This window comes from Epinephelus fuscoguttatus, linkage group LG5 (assembly GCF_011397635.1).
Source record: "Epinephelus fuscoguttatus linkage group LG5, E.fuscoguttatus.final_Chr_v1".
Lineage (NCBI taxonomy): Eukaryota > Metazoa > Chordata > Actinopteri > Perciformes > Serranidae > Epinephelus > Epinephelus fuscoguttatus.
The window spans coordinates 22,918,577-22,943,211 of record NC_064756.1 but is presented as its reverse complement, the minus strand read 5'-3'; the positions used below and the strand labels follow the sequence as shown (position 1 = coordinate 22,943,211).

The 24,635-nt window shown below is 41.5% G+C and overlaps 2 protein-coding genes across 3 annotated transcripts in view; both read left to right on the top strand.

Moving 5' to 3' along the window:
- The window catches only part of arhgap35a (Rho GTPase activating protein 35a), a 71,735-nt gene extending 58,480 nt beyond the window's left edge, over positions 1-13,255 (top strand). The window contains exons 4-7 of the mRNA XM_049575429.1: positions 2,341-2,418; positions 5,581-5,712; positions 7,274-7,379; positions 9,066-13,255. Of these exons, the coding sequence (XP_049431386.1) occupies positions 2,341-2,418; positions 5,581-5,712; positions 7,274-7,379; positions 9,066-9,549 (800 nt within the window). The 3' untranslated portion in view covers positions 9,550-13,255. The remainder of the gene's footprint in view (positions 1-2,340; positions 2,419-5,580; positions 5,713-7,273; positions 7,380-9,065) is intronic.
- A 2,957-nt stretch (positions 13,256-16,212) lies between these two features.
- Positions 16,213-24,635, top strand: part of npas1 (neuronal PAS domain protein 1) — a 77,901-nt gene continuing 69,478 nt past the window's right edge. The window contains exons 1-3 of one of the 2 annotated variants that reach the window (XM_049577180.1): positions 16,213-16,413; positions 19,043-19,184; positions 19,274-19,414. The gene's annotated coding sequence lies outside the window, so the exon portion shown is untranslated. Of the gene's footprint in view, positions 19,185-19,273; positions 19,415-24,635 lie in introns of both variants that reach the window. The other variant, XM_049577178.1, reaches the window with a different exon arrangement.

The following is a 24,635-nucleotide window of genomic DNA, read 5'->3' as shown; positions in this document are numbered from 1 at the left end:
AGCCAGATATTTCTCCATAGTGCTACAACACACGTTTTTCAGTTTAATTCATGTAACATTACGTTTAATGTTAAGGATTCTGTTACTCTACAGTACTGTTGTTTTGTAACCTGGAATCTGCTGCTGCAGAGGCAAGTGAAAGCAAGTTTGTGAGCCAGTGCAGGACCACTGGGTGCTCGGTTTCCACAGTAACACAGCTGGTTTTTAGTACTAGTGGTTTGGAGAAGTGATGGACAACACCAAAATAAGAGCACTGTTGTTTTAAGGTGTAAACAGTTCAATCTTAAATGAGTTAATGAACAGTTAAGTTTCACTTTCTTTGCGCCTGGTGTTCTGCTGCTCCGTCTGTGCTCAGAGTAGGCTGCGTTTAATTACCAAACTGTATATATATATCGCAACAGGGCTCCAAATTAATAGTCCAGCTCCAAAAAGGGGCTGCACCCGACTAAGAATATTTCTAGTCGACCAATAGTCTTCATTGAGGGCCTTTAGTCGACTAGTTGCCCGCATGTTTATGATATTATTTTAATTATTAAATTATATATTTTGGGTGGAGCAACACAATGGTTTGAGTTCAAGCTCTGAGAAAGAATAGTATCAGTAACATTGTTAACACTGTGCTACATTACAGAGAAATACAAAACCGTACTAATGAACCTTCATTAATATAGGCCTATATTTTATCTACAAGTGCACGTCACACACTGAGCAAGCCGCCTGTTAATGATGCTGTCTGCAAAGCAGTAATGATTGTGCTAAGTGGCTAATGGGCATGTAGCTACTTACATGTTTCAGATGATACGTCATGTTTGTAGTCGACCAATAAAGATGAGTTTACATATCACCTTGGGTTCATCCTTCACCTTCTCACAATGATCCCACACTTTGGAGTTCCTGCCCAACATGTTATTAACTAGCCTGTGGAATAACCACAGCCGCAGTCAACTATCAGGGGGCAGCCCTAGTTTTTTGTGACCGTTTTTTTTACCATTTGTAAATTAAAAATATATTTTGCGTCACCCCAGTTTAATTCAGGGATTATTCAGAAAGACTAATATGTGAAACGATATGCTAAACAAGATCTGACCCTGGCCTGTGTAGGACATGTTTTGCACAAGTGTTTTCAGCTGCTGATCTTGAAATATTTTAAAGGGCGAACAGTTTTAAAATTGCTATTGTGCTTTTATTCCCTGTAAAATGAAAATTATACAGCATATGAGGAAATATGAGCTTGGTTAGTCAGTGGTTGTCAGCTCAACAAAAAGATCAGTGACTCCTGGGGTTATGAAAAATCAATGTAGGTGATTTTTGTTAGATGTTAAAACTTTGAAACTGCCAACTGTATTAGATTATTAGATTATAATAGGGTGGATTATTACTGTAAACAGATAATAAAATCCAACAGGCCTGCTTAATAAGTCTTTAATTGGCTGCTTCAATCATATCGCACTCGACTGCACCTGCTGCGAGCCATTTAAAGTCTGGAAAAATGCATATTGAAGCAGGAGGCGAGGGAAACAGGAAGGCAGAAGTGGATGAAAAATAGCAGACTGTTACTCTCCTGCTCTTTTGTCTTGTATTTTTTATAGTGATAAATGGGGAGCTCTTGTTAAGTCACCTTTACATGCATCTTTTAATTTGCTGCAGTGTTCTTTATTGCTGCCATGAAAGCGTTTATGTCGTCTGAACTATTAGACTGACCAAAATTGTCTAAAAGCCTCCCAAAGTGCCAGCGGTCTCATTATGTGTGTGTTCGATAAAACAACTGATGTTTCAGGTGTTAAATTTTAAGACAGTTTCCTTTGCTTTATTGGTCATAGGATGTATTTTGCACCTCTTAATAGACATGAAAAAGAAAATAGATATTAGAAGAGCTAAAAAACGTGCCACAAAACCTCAGTAAACAGAGATGCAATCTGACTGTTCAGTGTCTGAAGAAAGGCAACAAATCCTCAACAAATATCCTAAAAATTAAGTTAGGCGTGAGAGGAAGGGCACAGTACAAGTCAAGCCATTTTTAAGTGTGTGGCTTCTAAGGTAGCCTCAAATTGTCACAGTGCTCCATTGGGCTCTTAGCAGGCCAGTAGGAGTGCTTTATGGGTTTAATAAATAGTGCTAATAGTGTGTCTAGATGGAAGGGGACACAGGGAGAAGCCATTAGAGCAGCCTGCAGTAGCTCCACTTTTTCAGCCTTTCAGAGTGCATCTATTCTCTCCGCATCGTGATGTATCAAAGAGTTCTTGGAGGTGATTGACTAGCTGCTATAAATAGTTGATACTTGTTGCAAATTAAACACGAAAAGAAAAGCTAAGAACGTGCTTCTCTCTCTCTCTTCATCAGGGTTGAGCACAGAGGGCATCTACAGGGTCAGCGGGAACAAGGCCGAGATGGAGAGCATGCAGCGGGAATTTGACAAAGGTATGTGACTCTCTGCTTGCACCACTCACACGTACAAGTGTGCACGTGCTTATTATTGCTTCAGCTGTACACTTACAGGCTAGGTGTGAAGAAAAGGCCACAGAGATGTGTGTGTGCACGTCTGCTTCTATCTACAACAAGTCTGGATCCCCTTAATTAACCAGGGAGCATTAATTTTAGAGAGGGAATTGGCCTTTGCTTCCTTTTAGACTGTAGAGCTGCCTCCTCAATCTTCTACCTGCTCCTGCGTGCATTCGCATGTTCACACATGTGCATGTACAAGTGCTCTCAATGTGTGTCTCTCCATGTGTGTGTCTGTCTGCTGTGGGCAGTTAATTACCTCCAGATTGGTTTGGTTAATGAAGCATGTCGCTGCCAAGATAGATAGCAGAGCGAGATGGCCTGTGTATGAGTGTGTGTACGCTTGCGTCTACGCCTGGTTGAGGTTAAATCCAACTCTGGTAATCAGAGTTGAAGCCCCACGTTGAATCATTCTGAGCCTCCGGCCAATGGGACAAGACAATTACAGGTGGAACTATGGCGTAGGTGTCTCATAGCCATACTGAAGATGGCACTTCATCAGGCCCCTGAAGATTCAGAGAACTCATTACAGCAGAAAGCAGCATCAGAAGCACCACACTTTGGAAACTCTCAAAATGGGAGCTCTCCTCAGACTGTTCAACAACTCACTAACCGTATCTGTATTAACTTATTTCTTGCCTCTCTTCTCTCTACACATACCACCTCTGTAAAGTAAAAAAAGTTATCAGAAAATGGCTTTTTTTTTAATTAAGTCTCTCTCTCTTTCTCTCTCTTTCACACGCACACACACACACACACACACACACACACACACTAAAGTGGTGCTCTAGTGGTTTTGCTGTCTGGCTGTCTGAGCTGTCTCTCTCTACTCAAATCGACTTTATAGTTGTCCATGGATCATTCTACTTTTATTTCAGGGCATTAATTAAAGGGACGCTTTGCCGATTTTCAACCAGCCTTGTATCATAACAGTGTGGGGAGTATGTGTAAATGAAGTGTGGTAAACTTCCCTTCATCTAACCAGCGCCCAGATCTCCCTGCTGCTCTTGCAACTTAAATATGTGGAATTATATAAAACGTGTCATTTTGCGGATTTGCACTGGCTCTAGGGCTGTGGCTCAGACTACAGATTTTACTTCCGCCTTTTTATATGCCCGCCACCACAGACGTAAAGAGTATAAAAGTAGATCTCTCTTTTTCTTCCCTCAAACTCACACCAAGATCAGATTAAGCGGTAAAACTAGGCAGTGCTGATCAAATATGAACCAAGATTCTAAATGTTTTCAGAAACATATTTTAGTTCACTGTTTGGCTGTAATATGAGAATTTGTGAACAGGAAACAGGCGCTATACTGTTACCTGTATTGTGAAAATGGAGGCTGAAAAACTGAGATCAAATAGTAAAATTAAATAGTGCTGATCTAATATAAACCAAGATTCTGTAACTGTCTTGCCTACTTCTCATCTAAAATGTTTTCACATATAGTCCTTTTTAAATGAACCGAACTCGACAGAAAATGAACTTGGTTCTTTTTGTGTTCACATTGTCAGTTCATTTGAAAGAGGACTCTCTCTCAGTTATGAAGCCCTTCGATGAACTTAAAATTGGAGGAAAACCTCAGCATTTCTGTGCTGTAGACTGTTGCCGTTTGATGTATTTTGTATTCCACATCTGGAGATGTGCTGTATCTTCAGTGGACCAAACTACTTCTCATCCTGCATCCTTGGAAGCGTTGCAGACTGATGTGGTTTTGTCTGTTTTTTCCAATTGTCCCAGTGCAATAGCATGTGATCTAGAGGGCTAAATACAGTGGCAAAGAGCAAAGCAAACCTGGAGCACTTTGCGTTCACAGTACACAGATTAAATGAACCGCACCACATACTTGAAGCGAACGGTGGTCTGAGTTCGGTTTGCTTTAGAGGAGTCTGAGTTCTCTTGGAGCGTTCACATATGTGCAAAAAATGCTGAGTCACCCCTTTGAGTCCGTTAAGATGTGAAAACACCCTTATTTCAGTGCACTGTTTGGCTGTAATTCGAGACTGTTTTTACCAGGCGGCCGCAATCCACCAGCAGGAGTGTTTATTGGGCCGATGCAGTGCAATGCATTCTGGTAGTTGCAGGTTTTCTACCTGTTGAGCAAAAGCAGATGCTACAGCCATTTTCCTCTGGTTTTTTTCTAGTCATGTAGCACCAATTTACAAAGTGTTTGTGTCTTTCTGCTACATAGACAGCCCAGTTATATGAAAAGACCATCTCTCCAGCAATGAAACACTTTGTAAACTAAAATGATCCTATGGTACATTACCAAAGAGGCTGTTTGTTATTTAGTCATATTGATTAAATGATGAACTGAACAGGCCTGTTTGTGCAGACTTGTCTACAAGCTGTCTGCACAATCCCAAAACAACCACCAACAGTGAATTTTAAGTGAGCGACATGGATAAAAACCCAAGTACGCACACAAGTGTAATTTCACATTGTAATATCTCATCGTGATTTAGTACATTTTCCTGAAAATCAATAACCAGACGGGCATGTCAGTTTTTGATCCAGAAAATTTAATACCAGACTTTAATAACAGACTAAATCACACTGATGCAAAACTCATATAAAAGTCCATTATTTCCATAAAACACTCCTGTTCATTGATTTGTCAAGCCACCATGCTGTCTTGTTGAATGTGTGCAGTTTTGGCTCAGTAATACAACGGGCTGCTAATAATAATAAATCAGCTTTTCATTGTACTCGAAGGTACATAACACAAAAAGGAAAGGAAATATGAAATAAAAAGTCTACAGCAGGGAGAACAGGTGCATTTTGAGACATCTTTTCAACTTTGAGTTAACCTTGGTACAGCTCTCTGATGGCATTGTTCCAGAGAGCTACTACAGCTTGTGTAAAAATTCCTAGGTGGACCTTTAAGAAAAAAAAGTGGTATAAACACTATAGAACAATCTCTGACAGTTTTATTGTCTCACGCTATATGTGATTTCACAGCCCAGTCAGTGGTGAGCCAACATTTCCAAAGCAGCCACCTCTCTTATTTACTGTATGCATCATAAATTGTGATATGAGTTTTGTTCTTCAGTTGTCTTCTTTCCATGTCATTATTTTTCCAGATCACAACCTGGACCTGGTGGAGAAAGACTTCACCATGAACACAGTAGCCGGAGCCATGAAGGCCTTCTTCTCTGAGCTACCTGAGCCTCTGGTGCCCTACAGCATGCAGGGAGAGCTGGTGGAGGCCTTCAGTAAGTCCTGGGGCTCTGGTGTGAGGGCACATGGGGCACGGGGATGTGGGGGAGAGTCCTTCACAAAAACCTGAGGTGTATTGGATTTTGCCTTAAATCCTTTTCCCTTCTTTGTAACTTTTCTTTAACCTAACAAGCAAAACTCTTGCAATCCAAATCCATCCATGGGGAGAATTGGATTTGCCACTCGGTGAGGAAATGGGGAACGGAGGAAAAAAGGGATGGAGGAGAGAATATTTAAGGCTTGGAGAGGAAGGATGTGGGGATGATTGCACATGATGGAGGGATGCAGGAGCAATGTGGATAACGGGGTCTGGATGAAGTCATGAAAAAACAGTCATATGTTAGATAAACGAGGGCGCTCCTACGCTCTCCACGGCCTCTCTTTTTCTCTTTGTGTCCTGTAATCTGTCGGAATGGAGATTTAAGGCATAGCTTAGTCTTGCATCGCGCCAGAGAGATTTACCCCCGGGCCGTGAGGCTGCTGTCACTCACTGAGCTCTGTGTGTGTGTGGGGTTTTTTTTTTTAACGGCCCCGGCGAGACCCTTCAGCCGTGACAGAGACCTGATAAAGCTCCTGCAGTCTGTGCCACAATAGAGGAAGAGAGAGTGAAAACAGAAAAGTGAGGTGGAGTTTAGAGACAAGAAAGCCTTCATTCGGTCGAAAATAGCAAATTGTGCTCAGCATTTTCAGAATTTGAGCTGTCGTTCTGTCACCCAGACTAAGAGGTGGAGAAAAAGAGGGATAGAGAGAGAGTTGGGCGTGTGGATTTTAGCGCATATTGTCATGGTGACGTTACTTTAAATAAGCTGTAGGAAGTTAAGTTTTGATTACAGATGATGGATGTACGGCAGGAGGAACTGGGGCTGTGTTAAGTCATTACGCCTCAAATCTGTTTTTGATCCACGCTGACCTCATTGTGGGAATACAAACTCAAATTCTCTGATTGTAAATCATGTTTGTGATGTGGACGAGAACATCTGCTGTTCCACTGCTGCTCTCTGCCTCGCTCGCACACACACACACACACACACACACACACACACACACACACACACACACACAGGATGGACTGTATTAGCTGGTGACGTCAGCTTTTCTGACTCACTCCTTGCTGCCATCAGGCTTAACACACCCAGTGTATGTGTGTGTTTGTGTGTGATTTGCTGCAATCTGTAGGACATTGTTATGGGTGTATTTTTCTCCTCTGGAATGTGTGTGGTCTTTGTTGGCTGATTTATTTATTTATTTTATTTTTTTTTGGAAAACTGTAGTGTGGAGTCCCTTTGAATCATGTGTGTGTTTTCATGACTGCGATGTGTGAAACTCGCACTGTTGTAGGATGAAATCACTGTGTCCTGCACAGATTTTTTGAGAGCTGAGTCCAATTGCTTTCACTATGCTCTTCAAACTCTCCTCTTCTCCATTGTACTCCCTCCCCTCCCTCCTCAACTTAACTCTCACTCCCCTGACATCTTTTCCTCAGATTCCCCTAATCTTTTCTTTCAGCCACTTTCCTCACTCCTCTAACCTCTCTCTCGTCTCTCTGCCACCATTCAGAGATCAACGATAGGGAGCAGCGCTTCCAGACGATGAAGGACATTCTGCGCCGCTTCCCCAAGGAGAATTACGAGGTCTTCAAATATGTCATCAGCCACTTGAACAAGTGAGTGAGTGACGGGGTCAGAGTCTGCCTCTGACAGCCGTGCTGACTACACTGCCGGTCACCCGGTCAAGTGACCTAGCGGTGACATCACCGAAGCTAGCTCACTAACAGAATAGAGGTTGTTTTACTCAGGTTGAGTCATGATACGTGTTAATGCAGCGGTTGTTTAACCTCTATTTGTATGTGGATGACTGCTGTGCCTAATTTCATACTATACTGTACAGTCGTTTCCAAGCTAGAGGAACTAAGTACGCCCCTTTTTATTATGTTTGCTCACAAGAACTATGAACAATCAAGGTCTTTAGACCGCCCTTTTGATTGACCTTTTTTTAGCCACAATTTGAGAGTACAAAGGAACTATGATTGACCAAGGTATATGCTGATTGGACAAACACATGAGCCAATGCTGTACTGGCAACCACCATTTTTAAAAACCTGTTAGCTGTGTAAACAACAGACAACACAAAACACAAACAACAGCTTGTAAAGAAAAAAATGAAAGAAAACAGACATACTGAGCATACATGTATCAGGGGAAATACAGCCTACAGGCAACTGACTCAGGAGGTAGAGGGGAAGATCAGCGTTTCGATCCCCGGCCTCCTCGAGTCCGCATGTCGAAGTATCCTTGGGCAAGGTAGTGAACCCCAAATTGCTCTTGGCTGTGCCACCGGTGTGTGAGAGTGTGTTTTAGCTAAGTAGCAGGCTGCACCTTGTGTGGTAGTCTCGACCAGTAGTGTGTGAATGTGACATGCGTGACTAAAATAGAAAGGTGCTATATTAAAAGTGTATTTACCTTACAGCACAATTTTGACTCATCGAAGCGAAATACAAGAATCTTTGATACATTACGTCAGCGTTTCTGTTGGCGGTGCAAATGCAAACAGAAAGAAAGCCCTTGAAGGTATGCAGTTACCAAGGGAAAACACCTTATAGTACAGATCAGTGGTTCCCAAGAGGTCCCAAGATAAATCTGAGGGGTCACAAGATGATAAAAGGAATAGGGAAAAAAAGTTGCACAAAATTAAGCTTGTTTTTCCACAGTTTTTTTTTTCTTAATGTAAAAAAAAAAGAGATACTTAACCTCCCTCAAATGAAACTAGGAAGTATAAATCAGTCTTTGATTAGCATTAGCATTGAGCTCCTAGCCTCACAAATTATTTTAAAATGCAAAACTATTAGTGCTGCGGGGATTAACTGACTGGTTGGATTGTCAGGAAATTAATCTGCCACTATTTTGATTGTCGATTTATTGTTGGAGTAACTTTTAAGCAAAAATGCTAAACATTTTATAATTACAGTTCCTCCGTTGTGATGAATTGTGCTCTTCTCTGCTTTATCATCTTTGGATTTTTGACTGCTGGTTGGACAAAACAAGACATTTGATGACATCACCCTATGAGCTGGGGGGAAATTATTGGCAGGTTAATCAACAATAAAAACACAGTATACACCAGAGTTGATTTTTCTATAAGACCATTTTAGAAAATAAGAGCCCCCTGCTGCATGAATTTATGCCACATTAGGAGCACAGACCTTTGTAATGATATGGTTTATGTCATCAAGAGATTAAGAGGACAACATCAGGTTTTGATCATTTGAAGCATCCCTTTTATGTTATTTTGAAAATTAGGTTATGATTTGTGACTTATTAATTTCATCTTTTGGTTTCTTTGTGTTTCGCAGGGTGAGCCAGCACAATAAGCTGAATCTGATGACCAGTGAGAACCTGTCCATCTGTTTCTGGCCCACACTCATGAGACCAGACTTCACCACCATGGACGCCCTGACTGCCACCCGCACCTACCAGACAATCATCGAGAGCTTCATCCACCAGTGCGCGTACTTCTTCTACAATCAGCCTCTGGCCGACGGCCTCCCCGGCTCCCCCACCTCTACGCTCTCCTCTGGGGGCGGAACCTCGGCCTACTCTTGCATGGCTGGAGGCTACTCATCCTCACCGACTCCGTCCCCGACTCCCTACGTCCTCCCGGCCACCCCTCCTGTTATCCCACACTACGGCCCTCCTATCCACCACCAACACCACCACCACCATCAACACCAGTCCCCACCCCACTCTCCACCTCCTACTCCTCAGTCCCCGATCCCAGCCCTGCTGCCGCCCTCGCTGCACCCCCATCACCCCCCTACGGAACAACACACGCTGTGAACCAGGGATCAAGGGAAAGAGGAAAAAAAAAAAGACTGATAACGAGATTCAGAGAGATTTAAGGGTTTAGAATAAGAGATTTTGAAGTTTGGGAAGGAATTGAAGATAAATTGAAACGAGAACAGGAGGTAGGAAGAGAAGTCGGGAGAGATTGAGTGAGATGCAGTATGTACAGGGAGAAACCTACACGTTTGGGAGAAGAAGGGGGCGTTTGACCCTCTGTTGCTTTTAGAAAAATGGACACACACACACAAGGAAGAAAAGGGGAACACTGAAGAGCCTCTGAACTGGCAGTATGATCTTTCCCCCTCCTCGCCACTTTATCCCTTTGTCTCTCAGTCTCACTTCATCTAGACCTGCCCTCCTTGCCTTATAGAGAACCTACACACAAACACACTAATGAGTGAGACGTTGCCAGTAACTGTCAAAGGGACTCAGGGAGGGAAATGGAAGTGAGGTGGAAAGGAGAATGTGAACTCTTGTTATGTTGGGATTACTTCACCACACACACAAACAGACACACACTTGACACAAACACCCAGTGGCCGGTGTGCCTCCGACAACCATTCTCCTCAATCGCTTCGCCTCTAACTGCGCTGGGAAATTTGGTGGACGGCGCCCGTCTTTTTGCAATCCCTCCCACTTACTGTACCGACCCGGGAGGCTGTGGCTGGGACAAAGTGGAGCAGAGAGCAAGTCCTGAACACGTTTGTTTATTTCGCCACTGTACAGAGGACTTAAGCAAGAAACACGTGTTACTACTCATCCGACAGGATGTTCTGTCCTCCGCGACACACGCATTCCTATCTATCAACCCCTCACAGAGCCACACACACACAGACAAATTCAGTTTCAGTTGAGGCAGTATGCCAAGCACAGAATAAAAAAAAATCTCAACCGACCGGATCTTCTAGGCAGCAAATTGGAGCAAAGGATTTTGGGAACATCGCTTTGCATTCTGGGAAGGCTCCTCCCAGTCTCCTGTTTGTTCTCTCTCTCTGGGTTTGAACTTCAACCTCATGCCCTGTCCATGTAAACACAGTAATTGGTCTAAATCTTGATTCTATATTGAGATTCCTACTGTCCCGATGTGTTTTTTTATTCTGTCCCTCATTTGACAAAATCTTGGGAAACAGAGAAACCCGGGCCCATCGCTCAATGAGTGGCCTTGTCTGTAAGTGTCTGTGTGACTGTCTATCTGTCTGCGTGTGCATGTATCCATGCCTTTTTGGTTTACCTGAATTTCCCTGCATTAGGCAGATAGTGGGAATAATTCCAGTGTTGGACCTTCACCTGTCATGTCGCTTCTTTCACGCTGTGGTGGTTTTTACGAGCGAGTTCAGTGCTGCAGTTATCCACAGTGAGGACCTTGTTCAAAAAGCACTTTCCTGAGCACTTTGAAGGCACATTTTAAATTGGAGCTGCCATGACATGACAGCCACCGTTCACTTTATTGTCAGTCCACCCTACTCTCTCTCTCTGGGAGCACACCACTGACATCTAGAGGAAGAAATGGGTATCGCAGCCATAACCTCACATCCACTACTGCATGGGCGTAGCACCATTTTCCTACTGTGGTTTTTGTAGCGTCAGATTCTCTTCTAGGTGCAATTGTCACGATTTTTCATCACTGTATATCAGGTAAAATTAACTTTAGAGCTCATGAAATGTAAGAGTGTAAAAATAAGAAACAACGGCAGTTTTAAATCTGGTACAAATCAATGAGATTATATAGATTCAAGCTCTGTAGCCACATGTGGTTACATTGCAGTTGATTAGACGTGCAGTGAATAAAATTGCCTCTCTGTCTTTTGTTGTTAGTTTCCACTTCACCAAAGCACTCAGCCCTTTGCAAAGGAGTACATGCCGCTTCCCAGACGCCATATTTGAGTGGAAAGAAATGAAGACTTAGGAGATTGAGGCACAATGTAGCATTACAGGCCAGAGAGTAAGAGCTGGAAGTGAGGCTTTTTGCTTTGACAGGCGGGAGGAGAGGCTTTTTATTGTTGGAAATAATTGGTAACCACAGCTCCACGCCTCAGCACGCTGTCCTCTTAGGACACAGCGTCATGCCTCCAGAAAGGAGACTCAAACCTGCTCTCTGTGGACTTGAAATATAATTTGCAAGAGTGTAACCACTACACCAGACTCCCCCCGCTGTCACTGTTATGCCACCACATCCCCCTAGTCATTCCTAGTCCAAGAGAGACAGTTGGGTCTGGGAGAGACAGCAGACAGAACAGACAGTCCATTCATCCGTCTGCATGACTGGAACGGAGCATCACAGAATTCCTCGGCCCAGCCTGCTGTTACCGTAGAAACCAGCGAGATGGGGCTTGAGGAGAATTGCTGAGCCCTGATCGAAGCAGCTTTTGAAGTGTGTGTGTGTGTGTGTGTGTGTGTGTGTGTGTGTGTGTGTGTGTGTGTGTGAGTGAGAGAGAGCTTGAGAGAGTGCGTGCGCATGTGAACCTATGTGTGTTAATGTTAAGCAGATGCTCGCCAAGGTCACTTATTCTGTTTGACACTGAATTGCCTCTCTGCATGTCTCCGCAGACTGTCCTCTCTGCCCAAAAGGAAAAAGAGAAAAACCTTTTAACCAATCACTGAACTCCTAAAGGAGCTTTTATAAGTCTACACTACCTATTTACCTTGTGTGTGGGTGTATTTGTGTGTGCGTGTGATTAGAGGATAGAGGAATTAAGAGTGTGTGTTTGGGTGGGTGGGTTTGAGCTAACATGCTAGCAAGCTGTGCTTGGCAGATGGCCAGACACCAGCGTGATCCAAATAAACGTGAAGGAGAGGAATGCAGTTCTCCTTGCGGTCATTACCCCGCTGTGTAACCCTGTTAGCTCGTCCAGATTACACACACTGATCCTCAGAGAAAGTGTGAGAGAGATGGGGGAGAGATTGGGGAGAGCAAGAGGGAGGGAAGACAGACAGCAAACGGGTGAATGGGATCATTATTTGGGAGACGGAGGGAGGAAGGAGGGGTGACCACTGGTACTTGTGTGTGAACGCCGGCCAGTGGCGTTGCCTGTGTATATCAATGTGTTAATACTGAACTGACTGTGAGGCAGCCAAAGACTGTGGAAAAAAGGGTCGAGGGAGAGATGGGAAGCAAAGTGACAGTTTAGAAGAACAATTGAATTAAAAATGTGACTTTGGTTCAGCGATATTATGTGGCTGCATTGCTTTTATTTTTCTTTTTTGTTTTGTTTTGCAACAATGGTGACAGATGTCTGTTAAGTTAAAATGAGAAACAAGCAAAACTATATTCAAATGGTTGTTTATTGGTATGTTAGGGGGTCTAACACTTTGCCCTTTAGTCAGTGGTGATAGAAAAAAAAAAGTTTCTTTTTATGTTTTATTTTAATAATTAAAAAATAAAAAGCTTTTTTTTTTTTTTAACAATTTCTTTGTGAACGATTGAGAGACCAGCCCAGTATAGTGCATGATTTCTTCCCAACCAAGGAAGAGGGCTCCACCACTCTCACTATTTAAGAGATGATTAAAAAAAATATTAAGAAATAATGGGGGGAAAAGAAAATAATAAAAAAAAAAATGAAGTACTGTAAAGTGAAAAGATAACATCAAACAAAAAAACTGTCATTATTTGCTGAGTATGGTAATTTGTCTCAATGGGAATGGTGTATACAGCAAGGCCTTATGTGATCTGTATCATAGTTAATAAATCAAATCTTGTAAAGCTTCTGCTTCTTGTCTCTTTGTTACACATGAGTGATTATTGACACATGAAACAGGTGAGGATGTCCTGATCAGGTTTGAGAAGAAATGTGAACGTCCTGGGACACAGTCTGCATTTAGTGTAATGCATTCTTAGCACTGATGACTTTTCCTGTGAGGTAACACTCATCCAAATTTCCCAAATCTATTGTTTAAGTCAGAAAATTGTTCACAGGCATGAAAGTATATTATTAGTGTGATTCTTGATTAGTCTGGCAATTATTTTCTTGATTGATCATTCAGTTGTTTGTCTATAGAATGTCAGAAAATGGTGATCAGTGTTTCCCAAAACCCAAGATGACATCCTCAAATGTCTTGTTTTGTCTACAACCCAAAGATTTTCAGCTAACCGTCATAAAGGGGTAAAGAAATTATACAGTATTCAAATTTAAGAGGCTGAGATCAGAGAATTTTGCCCCCTAAAAAAAACCAGATTGATTATGAGATTAGAAGGCGATTAATCTTATGGTTGACAACTAATTGAATAATTGTGGCAGCTCTAGGCAAGAAATGGTCCACACTTGTGGTTCCCAACCTCTCTGGCTTGTGACAACATGAAAAAAAGACGTCTTTTTGCAACCCCTCATCAGTGGTTGTGACCAGTTTTACCAAAATGAGAGATTTGCCTTCCTTCGTTTGCTCTTTCAATTCGATTTGATTTATTTATTTTTGAACATTTGAAAAAATAGAATAGAATATACTGTAGAAAAAATCCTACAAAACAGAGACAAACAATAAATCATGAACAGACTCACAATGAGAAACATAAATTTACATTTCATGTCCGAAAAGGAGCAGGAAGTCTAGCCCTACCCACAATCCCAAACTATACTAATCCATCACTAATCAAACTGTTACATAAATACACTCTCCTCACCATCGATCAACCACACATTTACCCCACTGCACTTTTTAATACCTGGTAACCAGTGTTACCCGTGTACAAAACAAATATGAAAATACAAATTGAGAACACCAACAACAGTATCACCCTGAGTGTGCTTTACATTCCATCTAATTGTGTCTGTACATTATGAAAATACTGTCTTTGTACCTCTTTTTAAACTGCCTGATATCTTTACAAAGTTTGATTTCTTCACCAGGTGCATTCTACACAACTTAACAAACAAAAGTTAAGAGACCTGAAGAGGTGAAACTATCCAGTACTTCCCTATAAAGACTATAAAGATAGCTTAATGAAACTGCTGAAAAGCAGAATTACACAAGACAGAATAAGCAGTATGCATGTTAGTCTGGAAATTAACTTGAAATATTACGTATTAGATTTTATATTCCAAGATAATTAGCTTGATAAACTAACTCAGAAATCTGTCCCTGTGTATGGCAAACATGTAGCAGCCACATGCAGGTCTGCATCGTATATTCAACTTCCTGCTGAGTCACTGATTAAGATACATGACATCCATTTTACAGATGTTTCTGTTTTAAGTAGGAGCAGTCTGGGGCTCTATATAGGCGTGTCATGATAACTACTTAGTTTAGTCTCAGAAATAACTGCAAAATGATACTGTCATTTTAAGACAATTGTATTTGCAGATAAAAAGTAACATAACAAAGAGCAATGAACTTTAAGTCTGACCAGAAATGGCAGCTTTATATGACTCCGTTTTTTTCTGTTCATTCTGCTTAGGCACTGTGTCCAAGTCATACAGTGGTCGGGAAAACCCAGCTGTTTATTCTGACATCATGCTGGCTAAAATGTTGCTGACATTCTTATGTAAAAAAAACAAGAACAAAAAAAAACGTGAACACAAGGGCAACATCAGATATATAGACATGACCTCGATCATTTTCACTGACCTCAATAAGTGGATAACATAATTATCATGGCAGGCCAGGCTCTATGTCTTTGTCAAGGACACTTTGGCATGTGAACGGTCACACACCTTACGATTAATGGTCACTCTGCTCCTCTAAATGCCAAACAGAGACACAGTGGGGCCGGCCCAGGATGCAGTTTTTGGGTGGAGGAACGAAACACACAGTGTGTACAAGACTAGTAGGTGAAGAACAGTTATCTATCCACCCTAGGTGTTACTGTGTCCTAAATAGAAATACAAGTATTTACAGTCACAGGAAGTCGTGCGTACTTTAATTTATAAACCTTCCTAAAAGTTTAGTTGCACTCAACTTGTGATAATCATTGTATCACAGTGTGTAGCTCTGCTGTCTCTGCACGCTGTTGGAGGGCCACTAAAGCCACATGGGGCACCAGGCGAGGTCACAGCACCCCACGGGGCCCTCCCGGTTCTTCTGAGAGCAGCCCGAGAAGGGCTCCGCCTGTGCCATTTTCAGGGTGATGTAAGGACTCGGGTCCCTGTGAGGGCGATGTGAAGGCCTCACTGCCATTTCATGGTGCCCTCATCTGACCTTTTCATTGAGTCAAACCAAAGGAAATCCATGTCCATGACCTTTGTGGTGCATCTCTCTCCATTCTGGCACAGGAAGAAAAAAAAAGCGAGCGCAGCTGATTGGGAATGAAAAGGGCAGGCCCGTGTGCACACAGGACACATGACCCTTGAACTCTAACCTTTAAGGAGTGTCACGAGGGAGAGAGCGGTGTGGGATTTGATTGGAAGTCAAATACGGGGATCGTCAACATTGCTTTACGGGCCAATGTAGGCACTCAGGGCTGTCAGGGATGCCAGGATTGGTGCAAAGATGATAATTTGCAAGGTTAAAACAGCCCATAATACATTTAACTAATTTACAGTTATCTAAAATCCCAATTTTCTTTAATAAAACGTCCTCACAGGCATTTTGCTGCCTTTCCTTGTGCGTGCACAAACTCGCCACTAGGAGGCTGACTTGTCCCACACTACCCATCATCCATAGCTCTGCTGTATCCGGGTAAAGGAGGCAAACGCCGAGCATGGACCTAATTGATTGGGTCAAGGTTTGGATGTCAACAGTGAGACGACGCTTTAATCCCGCGCTCACAGTGAGATGAATGCGTGAGACGAGCATCTGAAGACTTTTCTCATTGATGTCGAGCTACACTTCCCCTCTCACAGTTTGAAGTTGGTGGAGGAAAAAGGGTTTGACTAAACTCCAGAGATTGTGTGAGGAGTCGGAGGAGGAGGAGGGGAGCTCGGCAAAGTAAGCCTCGGAATAAAGACAAAGAAGTTAATTTGAAGTCATTGTTGCTCTGTATTAGAGGCGTGATGTGCTTCTTTAGTGCGAGGCATGACCAAAAAAAAAAAAAAAAGTTGTGAGGTAGACAGAGAGGAGGAGGAAGGGGACATATATGGAGAAAAAGAGACTAGTCTTATGATGAGTCGAGGCACGTATCTCCGCTCAACCGTGTCTTTCTGGGCTTCGAGCTCGCAGCTGCGGCGGCGGGTATTGAATTCAGATGCGGCCTGTCTCTCCGCTCCGGCCGCTACAGGTGGAAATGCTCTTATCAATACGGACTGTCCGAGCCTGACTGCGGGCCGATCCGTCTCATTGATGATTTTAGGTGCCCCTGCCCTCCCTCTCCTCCCCGAGGAGCCCATTGATTAATGTCTGGGTCACAGTGGTATTTCCATATTGATGGCTCGATTGATGACGGCGCTCCAGGAACAAGCCGTATTGACCAGCAGCAAAGTGATACGTTTCAAACTGTTTGGCGGATGTATTTATGTATAATGGGCATAATGAGGGTTAGGTACATGTGGCGGAGGCGCAGGAGATCTAGGTGAAAGATGAAGTGCATGTGCGAAGCGTGTAAACGCAGCGATGCTCTGTATCCTGGGAGAAAAACATCAATATTCCTACAAAAACAACAACCTTTTATACTCTCACAGCCATCACAAGCCATGGACACATCACCTCTATTAATACCTCAGTGTGACATTGTGCTTTATGGCATCTTCACCATCCTGTATTACAAGATCAGATAGCCTATCACCAGGTACAAAACTAATAATAAATCAAAATTAGAAAGCTATATAGGTAGTTTGCAAAGATAAACTGTACGTGCAATGTTTCTACTAAATAGACTCCTCATCTTTAAGGTCATTTGTTCCAAACTTTGAAGACAGGACGCCCTGATGTGTCACAGAAGCAATCTGAGGGGTCATGAGAGGCTCAACAAGATAGGAAACAGTAAACGCAACACTCAAAATTATGCTTATTTTTATTTTAACTTTGAAATCTCTCCTACAGTTTTGCCATCTGCAGGAGTCCAAACACCATTACAACCAATCTGAGAAAGGAATAATAATTATTTGTAGAGCTTTCCAAGAAGAAGAAAATACAGAACAAAAGTGATAAAACATAAGCATATGCATATGCCTTCACCAACTTAAACACATATATACCTGTAAGTATGCAGACATGTGCACATGGCTGCAAATGCATACACACAGTAAGTCTATCAAGTGTCAGGAAAGGCCACTCTGTAAAAGTCAGACGAGGTTTAAAGACGTGAACAGAGTCAGCTAATGGAGCAAGAACTGAAAAGGCTCAATCGCCTTTTGTCTTTAACCTGGAGTGAACCGAACACTTTGCTCATATTGTAGTTGATTAACGTCTGCAACATGTGACAGGTGGTGCTGCGGGGTTTAAAAGATTTAAAGGTGCTTCATGTTGGAAAATTGGGGCAACAACTTTTGGATTCCTAAATGTAGTCAGTGAGGAACTTTGTGCAAATATACCTTGAAAATATTACAGCAAAAATGACCAGGGAGAATCCCACAAATGCCACCTGAAAAAGGACGTTTAAGTAACTAAATTATTATCAAAAACTCCTACAAATATCAGGTCGTATTAGGCTGCATGCTGGTCAGCAGCAAAAAAAGACTGTACAAAACAGACCCAGCAATCACTGCTCTGATAAATGAGTTTTCAAAGTGGGTTTCAAACAAGTCAAATTATCTGTGCCCAAATTGCAAGTGCATTGTTAAAGAAACTGCGCTGTTATTGAGCAGAGACCTGTCTTGAGAATCACATATGTCAAAATCAGAAAAAGTAGCTGTTATAAGGATACAGTATGATGGACAAACAGGAGTGCGCATGACTTTAGCAAGTGCTGCTTTTGGCACGCAACCTAATGTGACCTTTGCAGCTATGCTTGTAATGGTGATTTCGTTATTTTAAAGTTGTTAAGTGGGGTGTTTACATGCATTTGTCAGCCTCTTACCGCTATGGGAACATATTGCTGTGATATTTCCACGCTATCTTTCTAAAACTGTCTAGTTTTTTCTTCATCAGGTCAAGTGCGCACACTGCATAATGCAGAACAACTCCACAGAGGGCCTAGAGTTGTGAACCTAATTTTGCAGACACCCTAATTTAAAGGACGGGCAGACAACAACATGATTCTGTGGGACTTGTTCTGCTTGTTGTGGAGATTACTTCGGAGGCAGAGGGCATTGTGTGGAGATGGTAGTCAGTGGGAAAAAAAAATCAAGCCTTGAGCAGAACTGATCCCACCTTACGCTTTTAGGGTCAGTGGTCGAATAGGACGCTCGGCCTCCAGGTCCCCGTGACATGGATCAGGGGCCCCAACGTATATCTGCTGATTACATCTCCTGAAGTGGAAAAAATGCAAATAATAAATGTATGAGCAACGTGCTTGTTTTTTTGCTTGATTAATTATGCCGTTTAATTCCAGATCCACCACGCCGCTCCACCGTATAATTTCCCAGTGGTCTTGGCTGTTTCTTCTCTCACATGCGCTCTCTCCTTTTTTTTTCCTCATTGCAAAATGAATCATGGATCCAACCGTCTGTACCCGGGGGAGAGCGGCGAGCTGGCGAACGGGCTGACCAATCATGAGCATCAGAGGCAGACACACAGACGGAGGGAGCCTATTGTTGTGTGCTGCACTCATCAAGTTAGGAGACAACTACCGATTTGGCCTGAAGAAAATTAAAAGATGGAGTGTAAGGAGACGAAATAACCAACTTCATTTGTGTTTGTCAGTCTGTTTTCTCTCTCTGTTGTTACATTAAATCTCCTCTTTGCACTGCAGCTTATCCAGTCAGACTGGCCAGTGTGTGTTTATCTGAGTGGGTGGCAGAGACTCAGCGCCATTCATAATGTCAACTGGGACCATGACCGCTCCTCTATTCCCAGCCTGGCCAACCCTCTCTCAGCCTCCTGACAGTTCCAGGTTAGCCTCTCTCTCCTCTATCCCCTGGCCCTCCTCTTCTCTCTCCTCCAGCTTTCCTCTCTAGCTCTCCCAGGGGCCCCACTGAGAATACTGTTCAGATCCAGGCCTCTGAGCCCCAAAGCCGGCCCTAATCCTCCGCATCGATCGCCCTGAGAATTTCCTCCCCAGCACAGCAGGCCCCGCTCCCCGGCACTCACACTTCTCGACCCTGAACAGCCAGCACTTCTCAGTTAGAGACAGAGAAAATAGGGTTGGGCACGTTACCTGTGTCTTCCCAACAGATGAGTTTTTTTGATGTGATTTGTTATTTGGTGCTTATAGCAGGCTATATGTCGCTCCAGAGAGCGCTGGTGTTGTTGCCTCCCCAAATTCAGTTTGATTTGACTGTAATAGGCTCAGTTAACATCTCACAATGTTTCAAACTGATCTATCTGTACAGTCTTTTTCTAACACAAGTGGCAGTCAGGAAACTGGCCTAGATGTTGTTGCTAATGTATTCAGTGATCCCCAACTAGGCGTGCTTGTACCTCAGGGGGTACTTCTGCAGTTGCTAGTGGGAACTTTGGAAAAGAAAGAGTTGCTATTACGAATGCGTGAAAAGTCTAAACAGATAGCTAAAAGTAATGTATTAGATGATTGAAATAGTCAGCTAAAATTATGGATAAGCAGTTGAAATACTTAGCTTAAAGTAAGATATAAATAGTCAAATTAGATGGTCAAACTAAAAGTGATGTATAAATGGACAAAATAGTTAGCTAAAAGTGATGTATAAATGGACAAAATAGTAAGCTAAAAGTGATGTATGAATGGTCAAAATAGTAAGCTAAAAGTGATGCATAAATTGTCAAAATAGTAAGCTAAAAGTGATGTATGAATGGTCAAAATAGTAAGCTAAAAGTGATGTATAAAGGGTCGAAATAGTAAGCTAAAAGTGATATATAAATGGACAAAATAGTTAGATCAAAGTGATGTATAAATGGACAAAATAGTAAGCTAAAAGTGATGTATAAATGGTCAAATAGTAAGCTAAAAGTGATGTATAAATTGTCAAAATACTTAGCTAAAAGTGATGTATGAATGGTCAAAATAGTCAGGTAAATGGTTGAAATAGTTAGCTAAAAGTGATGTATAAATGGTCAAAATAGTTAGCTAAAAGTGATGTATAAATGGTCAAAATAGTTAGCTAATAGTGATGTATAAATGGTCAAAATAATAAGCTAAAAGTGATGTATGAATTGTCAAAATAGTAAGCTAAAAGTGATGTATGAATTGTCAAAATAGTAAGTTAAAAGTGATGTATGAATGGTCAAAATAGTCAGCTAAGAGTGATGTATAAAGGGTCGAAATAGTAAGCTAAAAGTGATATATAAATGGACAAAATAGTTAGCTAAAAGTGATGTATAAATGGACAAAATAGTAGGCTAAAAGTGATGTATAAATGGACAAAACAGTAAGCTAAAAGTGATGTATAAATGGTCAAAATAGTGAGCTAAAAGTGATGTATAAATGGTCAGAAAAGTTAGCTAATAGTGATGTATAAATGGTCAAAATCATAAGCTAAAAGTGATGTATGAATTGTCAAAATAGTAAGCTAAAAGTGACGTATGAATGGTTGAAATACTTAGTTAAAAATGATGTATAAATAGTCAAAATAGTTAGCTAAAGTGATGTATAAATGGTCAAAATAGTCAGCTAAACGTAATGTATAAATGGTTGGAATAGTTAGCTGAAAGTGGCGTATGAATGGTTGAAATAGTTAAATGATGTATAAATAGTCAAAATAGTTAGCTAAAAGTGATGTATAAATGGTCAAAATAGTCAGCTAAAAGTGATGTATAAATAGTCAAAATAGTCAGCTAAAAGTGATGAATAAATGGTCAAAATAGTCAGCTAAATGTGATGTATAAATGGTCAAAATAGTCAGCTAAAAGTGATGTATGAATGGTCAAAATAGTCAGCTAAAAGTGATGTATGAATGGTCAAAATAGTTAGCTAAAAGTGATGTATAAATGGTCAAAATAGTCAGCTAAATGTGATGTATAAATGGTCAAAATAGTCAGCTAAAAGTGATGTATGAATGGTCAAAATAGTTAGCTAAAAGTGATGTATAAATGGTCAAAATAGTCAGCTAAAAGTGATGTATAAATAGTCAAAATAGTCAGCTAAAAGTGATGAATAAATGGTCAAAATAGTCAGCTAAATGTGATGTATAAATGGTCAAAATAGTCAGCTAAAAGTGATGTATAAATTGTTGAATTAGCTAAAAGTGATGGATAAATGGTTGACATGGGATTTCCCAAAAACTTGGTATTTCACACAGATGAGCGTGGTTTTGCAGGATGCAGCAATGTATGCTTTAGGGAGTTCTGTGAACGTCTCATCCCATGCTCTGACTGCATGTTCATACTTTATACAATTACCTGCACACACCTTTGTAAGAATACAAGACAAAGACCCTGAATTATTTCTAGTTTGGTGAAAATCAAAAGTTGGACTGAGTGGCAAGGTGTGGACTGGTTTTATTTCTAAAGCTTGGAAAATTAGGCAAACTAGACGGCATAATACACACTGCAAGTATGAAGTCAAACAGAATATGGGCTGTTACTCAGGTGGTATATTGGTCTCACACCTATACAGTACATGGAAATTGATAGTCTGCCACGCAAGCCAGTTGCTCTCAGAATACAGCCTCGTCATCTGAGCAGATTTTTGTTGTTGGACATAATTTAATCCATTGAAATGTCATTATAATTTAGCTCTGTTGAGTTGGAGATATTTTACAGTATGACGTTATGATGGTCAATGTGAGAATTTATCAGCAGTCAGGTAAACGTCATTTGAAAATCTAAATCTACTATTAGTCGCAATTGCAGCCCACAGTAGAAGTGAAGGTAAAGGAGTAAAAATCTCAGTGTATCTTTTAAGATCAGTTATCACAAAAATTAAAAATTTGGGTTAATAAAAGTAATAGATAAATGGTTGAAATGCCCCACTTTTGTCACTCTTGTAATAGTATGCAAACATGACCAAAGTGGCCAAAAAATTTACAGCTAAATTGCATGTTATATTACCATTAGAATATCCACTTTTATATAATCAATAGTGTTAAATATCATCCAGTTCAAATGCAGGTCAAATGCTGATGTCGATCAGGGGGTACTTGTTTACCTGATGAGGCTGTGAGGTTACATCAGTTGGGACCACCGCTCGACTGTGAGGAGCACTGCACAAGTTTGAAATACACAGTTCAGTTGTTGAAAATCTCTGAGAAATCTAAAATGCAGAGCTCCTGGCTTAAGGATAGGCTGTATTTCCATCCATCATGCTGATGAAGATGGAGTAATGGAAGTTGGTGTATGCTATACAACTCTGCTGGAAGATGAGAAAGCATCATTACTGGAGTCCTCCTGGGAGAGCTCCCAACCAACAGTCTATGCCGCGTAACATACTTGTTCATAATTTATTTACGCGGCAAGCATCCCCTGGACTCTGTACTCTGTGTGTGTGGGTGTATGTGTGTGTCTTTTACAGCAAGTGTAGAGGTATTAGAGAGGTATTTTCCTCTACCTCTGTCTGCTTCTGAACAAGACCAGCAAGGCTATGTATCCAGTAGTGGATGATTAAACCTCATACTTTATTAACACATTTGCTGTGGTCATCCCAATGATGAACAAGACGGGGGGGGGGATTTGGAACATTTGGCCCTGTCAAAATGCTGCCATGTGGACCAGTTAGAGCATCTCTGTCAATACTGGCATTTAAGAGCCAGTACAGATGGTAATGTATCAATACTCTGTTTAAACAGGGCTCTGAGCCACATTTCTAAATCAGCCCCAGAGATATTTTGGGGAAAATCTGTTTCCAGTCCTTCTTGGGTAAATTTACAAATCTGGTTGACTTGTGGTCCGCTGCGTTGTCACAATATACTGCAGATCCATCTTTTATCTGCATTTTGGATTTTAATGCAACAGATAAATTCAGTACTTATGTACCTTTTACTCTCTCTGCCTGTCTTCCTCACACTCTCTATACCTTTCATTCATTAGCTTTTTTCTACCTGAGCTGACCGCACACCCTTAGCAGTCACACACACACCCACACATTCACACACACACTCTATTTTTGCAGCTTTTACCTCCATCTCCTCCCTCCCAGACCTCTATACTTCAGTGCGTTGCTCTTTCCTCTCATACCTCTCCTTCCCTGCCCTTTCCTCAAGTCTGCTTCCTTCCTTCACTCACTCTCTCCTCCCGTTATACCCTTACACTGCCTGCTCTCCTCTTGTCCGCCCCTTTCTCCCCTCTTTCTCTTTATTAATTTATTGGGTTGTTATTCTCCTTGCCTGGCTCTGCTAATGAAGGCAGGATGCAGATGAGGGCGAAGGTCGTCTCCGTAGCGATCGACCCCACCGCCCCGCAGTATGGCACTCTGACTGGCACAGGTCAGTGGCAGCTGTCAATCAAAACACACACACATGCACATTCTCGTGCACGTGCAGTCTCACACAGACACACACACTATCATTAAAATACATTCATACACAAAGATATGAGCCATCACAATTAACAATTCATAATTAGCTATGCAAATTCAGATGTTGTGGAGCACAAACTTTGCCAGGCTCTTATAGCAGTTTCGGTATATAATCCCTCATAATGAAGCAGGCAGCAACATGCGACCCCTAATCATAGTTTGTACATGTCTGTGAGCTTGTGAGCAGCTTAACCAGTGAATTTTCCCTCTCAGATTTTTGCATTTTTACAATTTTTACAGGCCTGAGGACGTAAAACTGTCTGGAATTTAAAAAGGAAAAAAAAGCAAAGATTAAAAAGTAGAAGTCCATAAAAATGGACTGAATTTTGAGTAGTTTATTAGGTCAAGCCATCCTTCATTTAGTCTACCCTAGTGGACAGTGAGACAGTGTGCTGTAAGACACATTGGACAAACAATATATACTCAGTATAACTTTGAACAGTATTGTTCAACAACAATAACTCAATCTAAAGCCTCCAAATCTATCATTAAGTTGCCATAATCAACATATCTCTAAAACAGTTCACCTTCATTAAAGAAGAATTCATTGCAGAGCTGTTTTATTGGACTGCATCTGAATCAGATAAGATTTATTACCAGATAGGTTTTCACTTATAAGGAATTTGCTTTGGTTTAAGCATAATAAGTCAAAATAAAAATAAGAAAAAGTACTGCAACACTTAAGAAC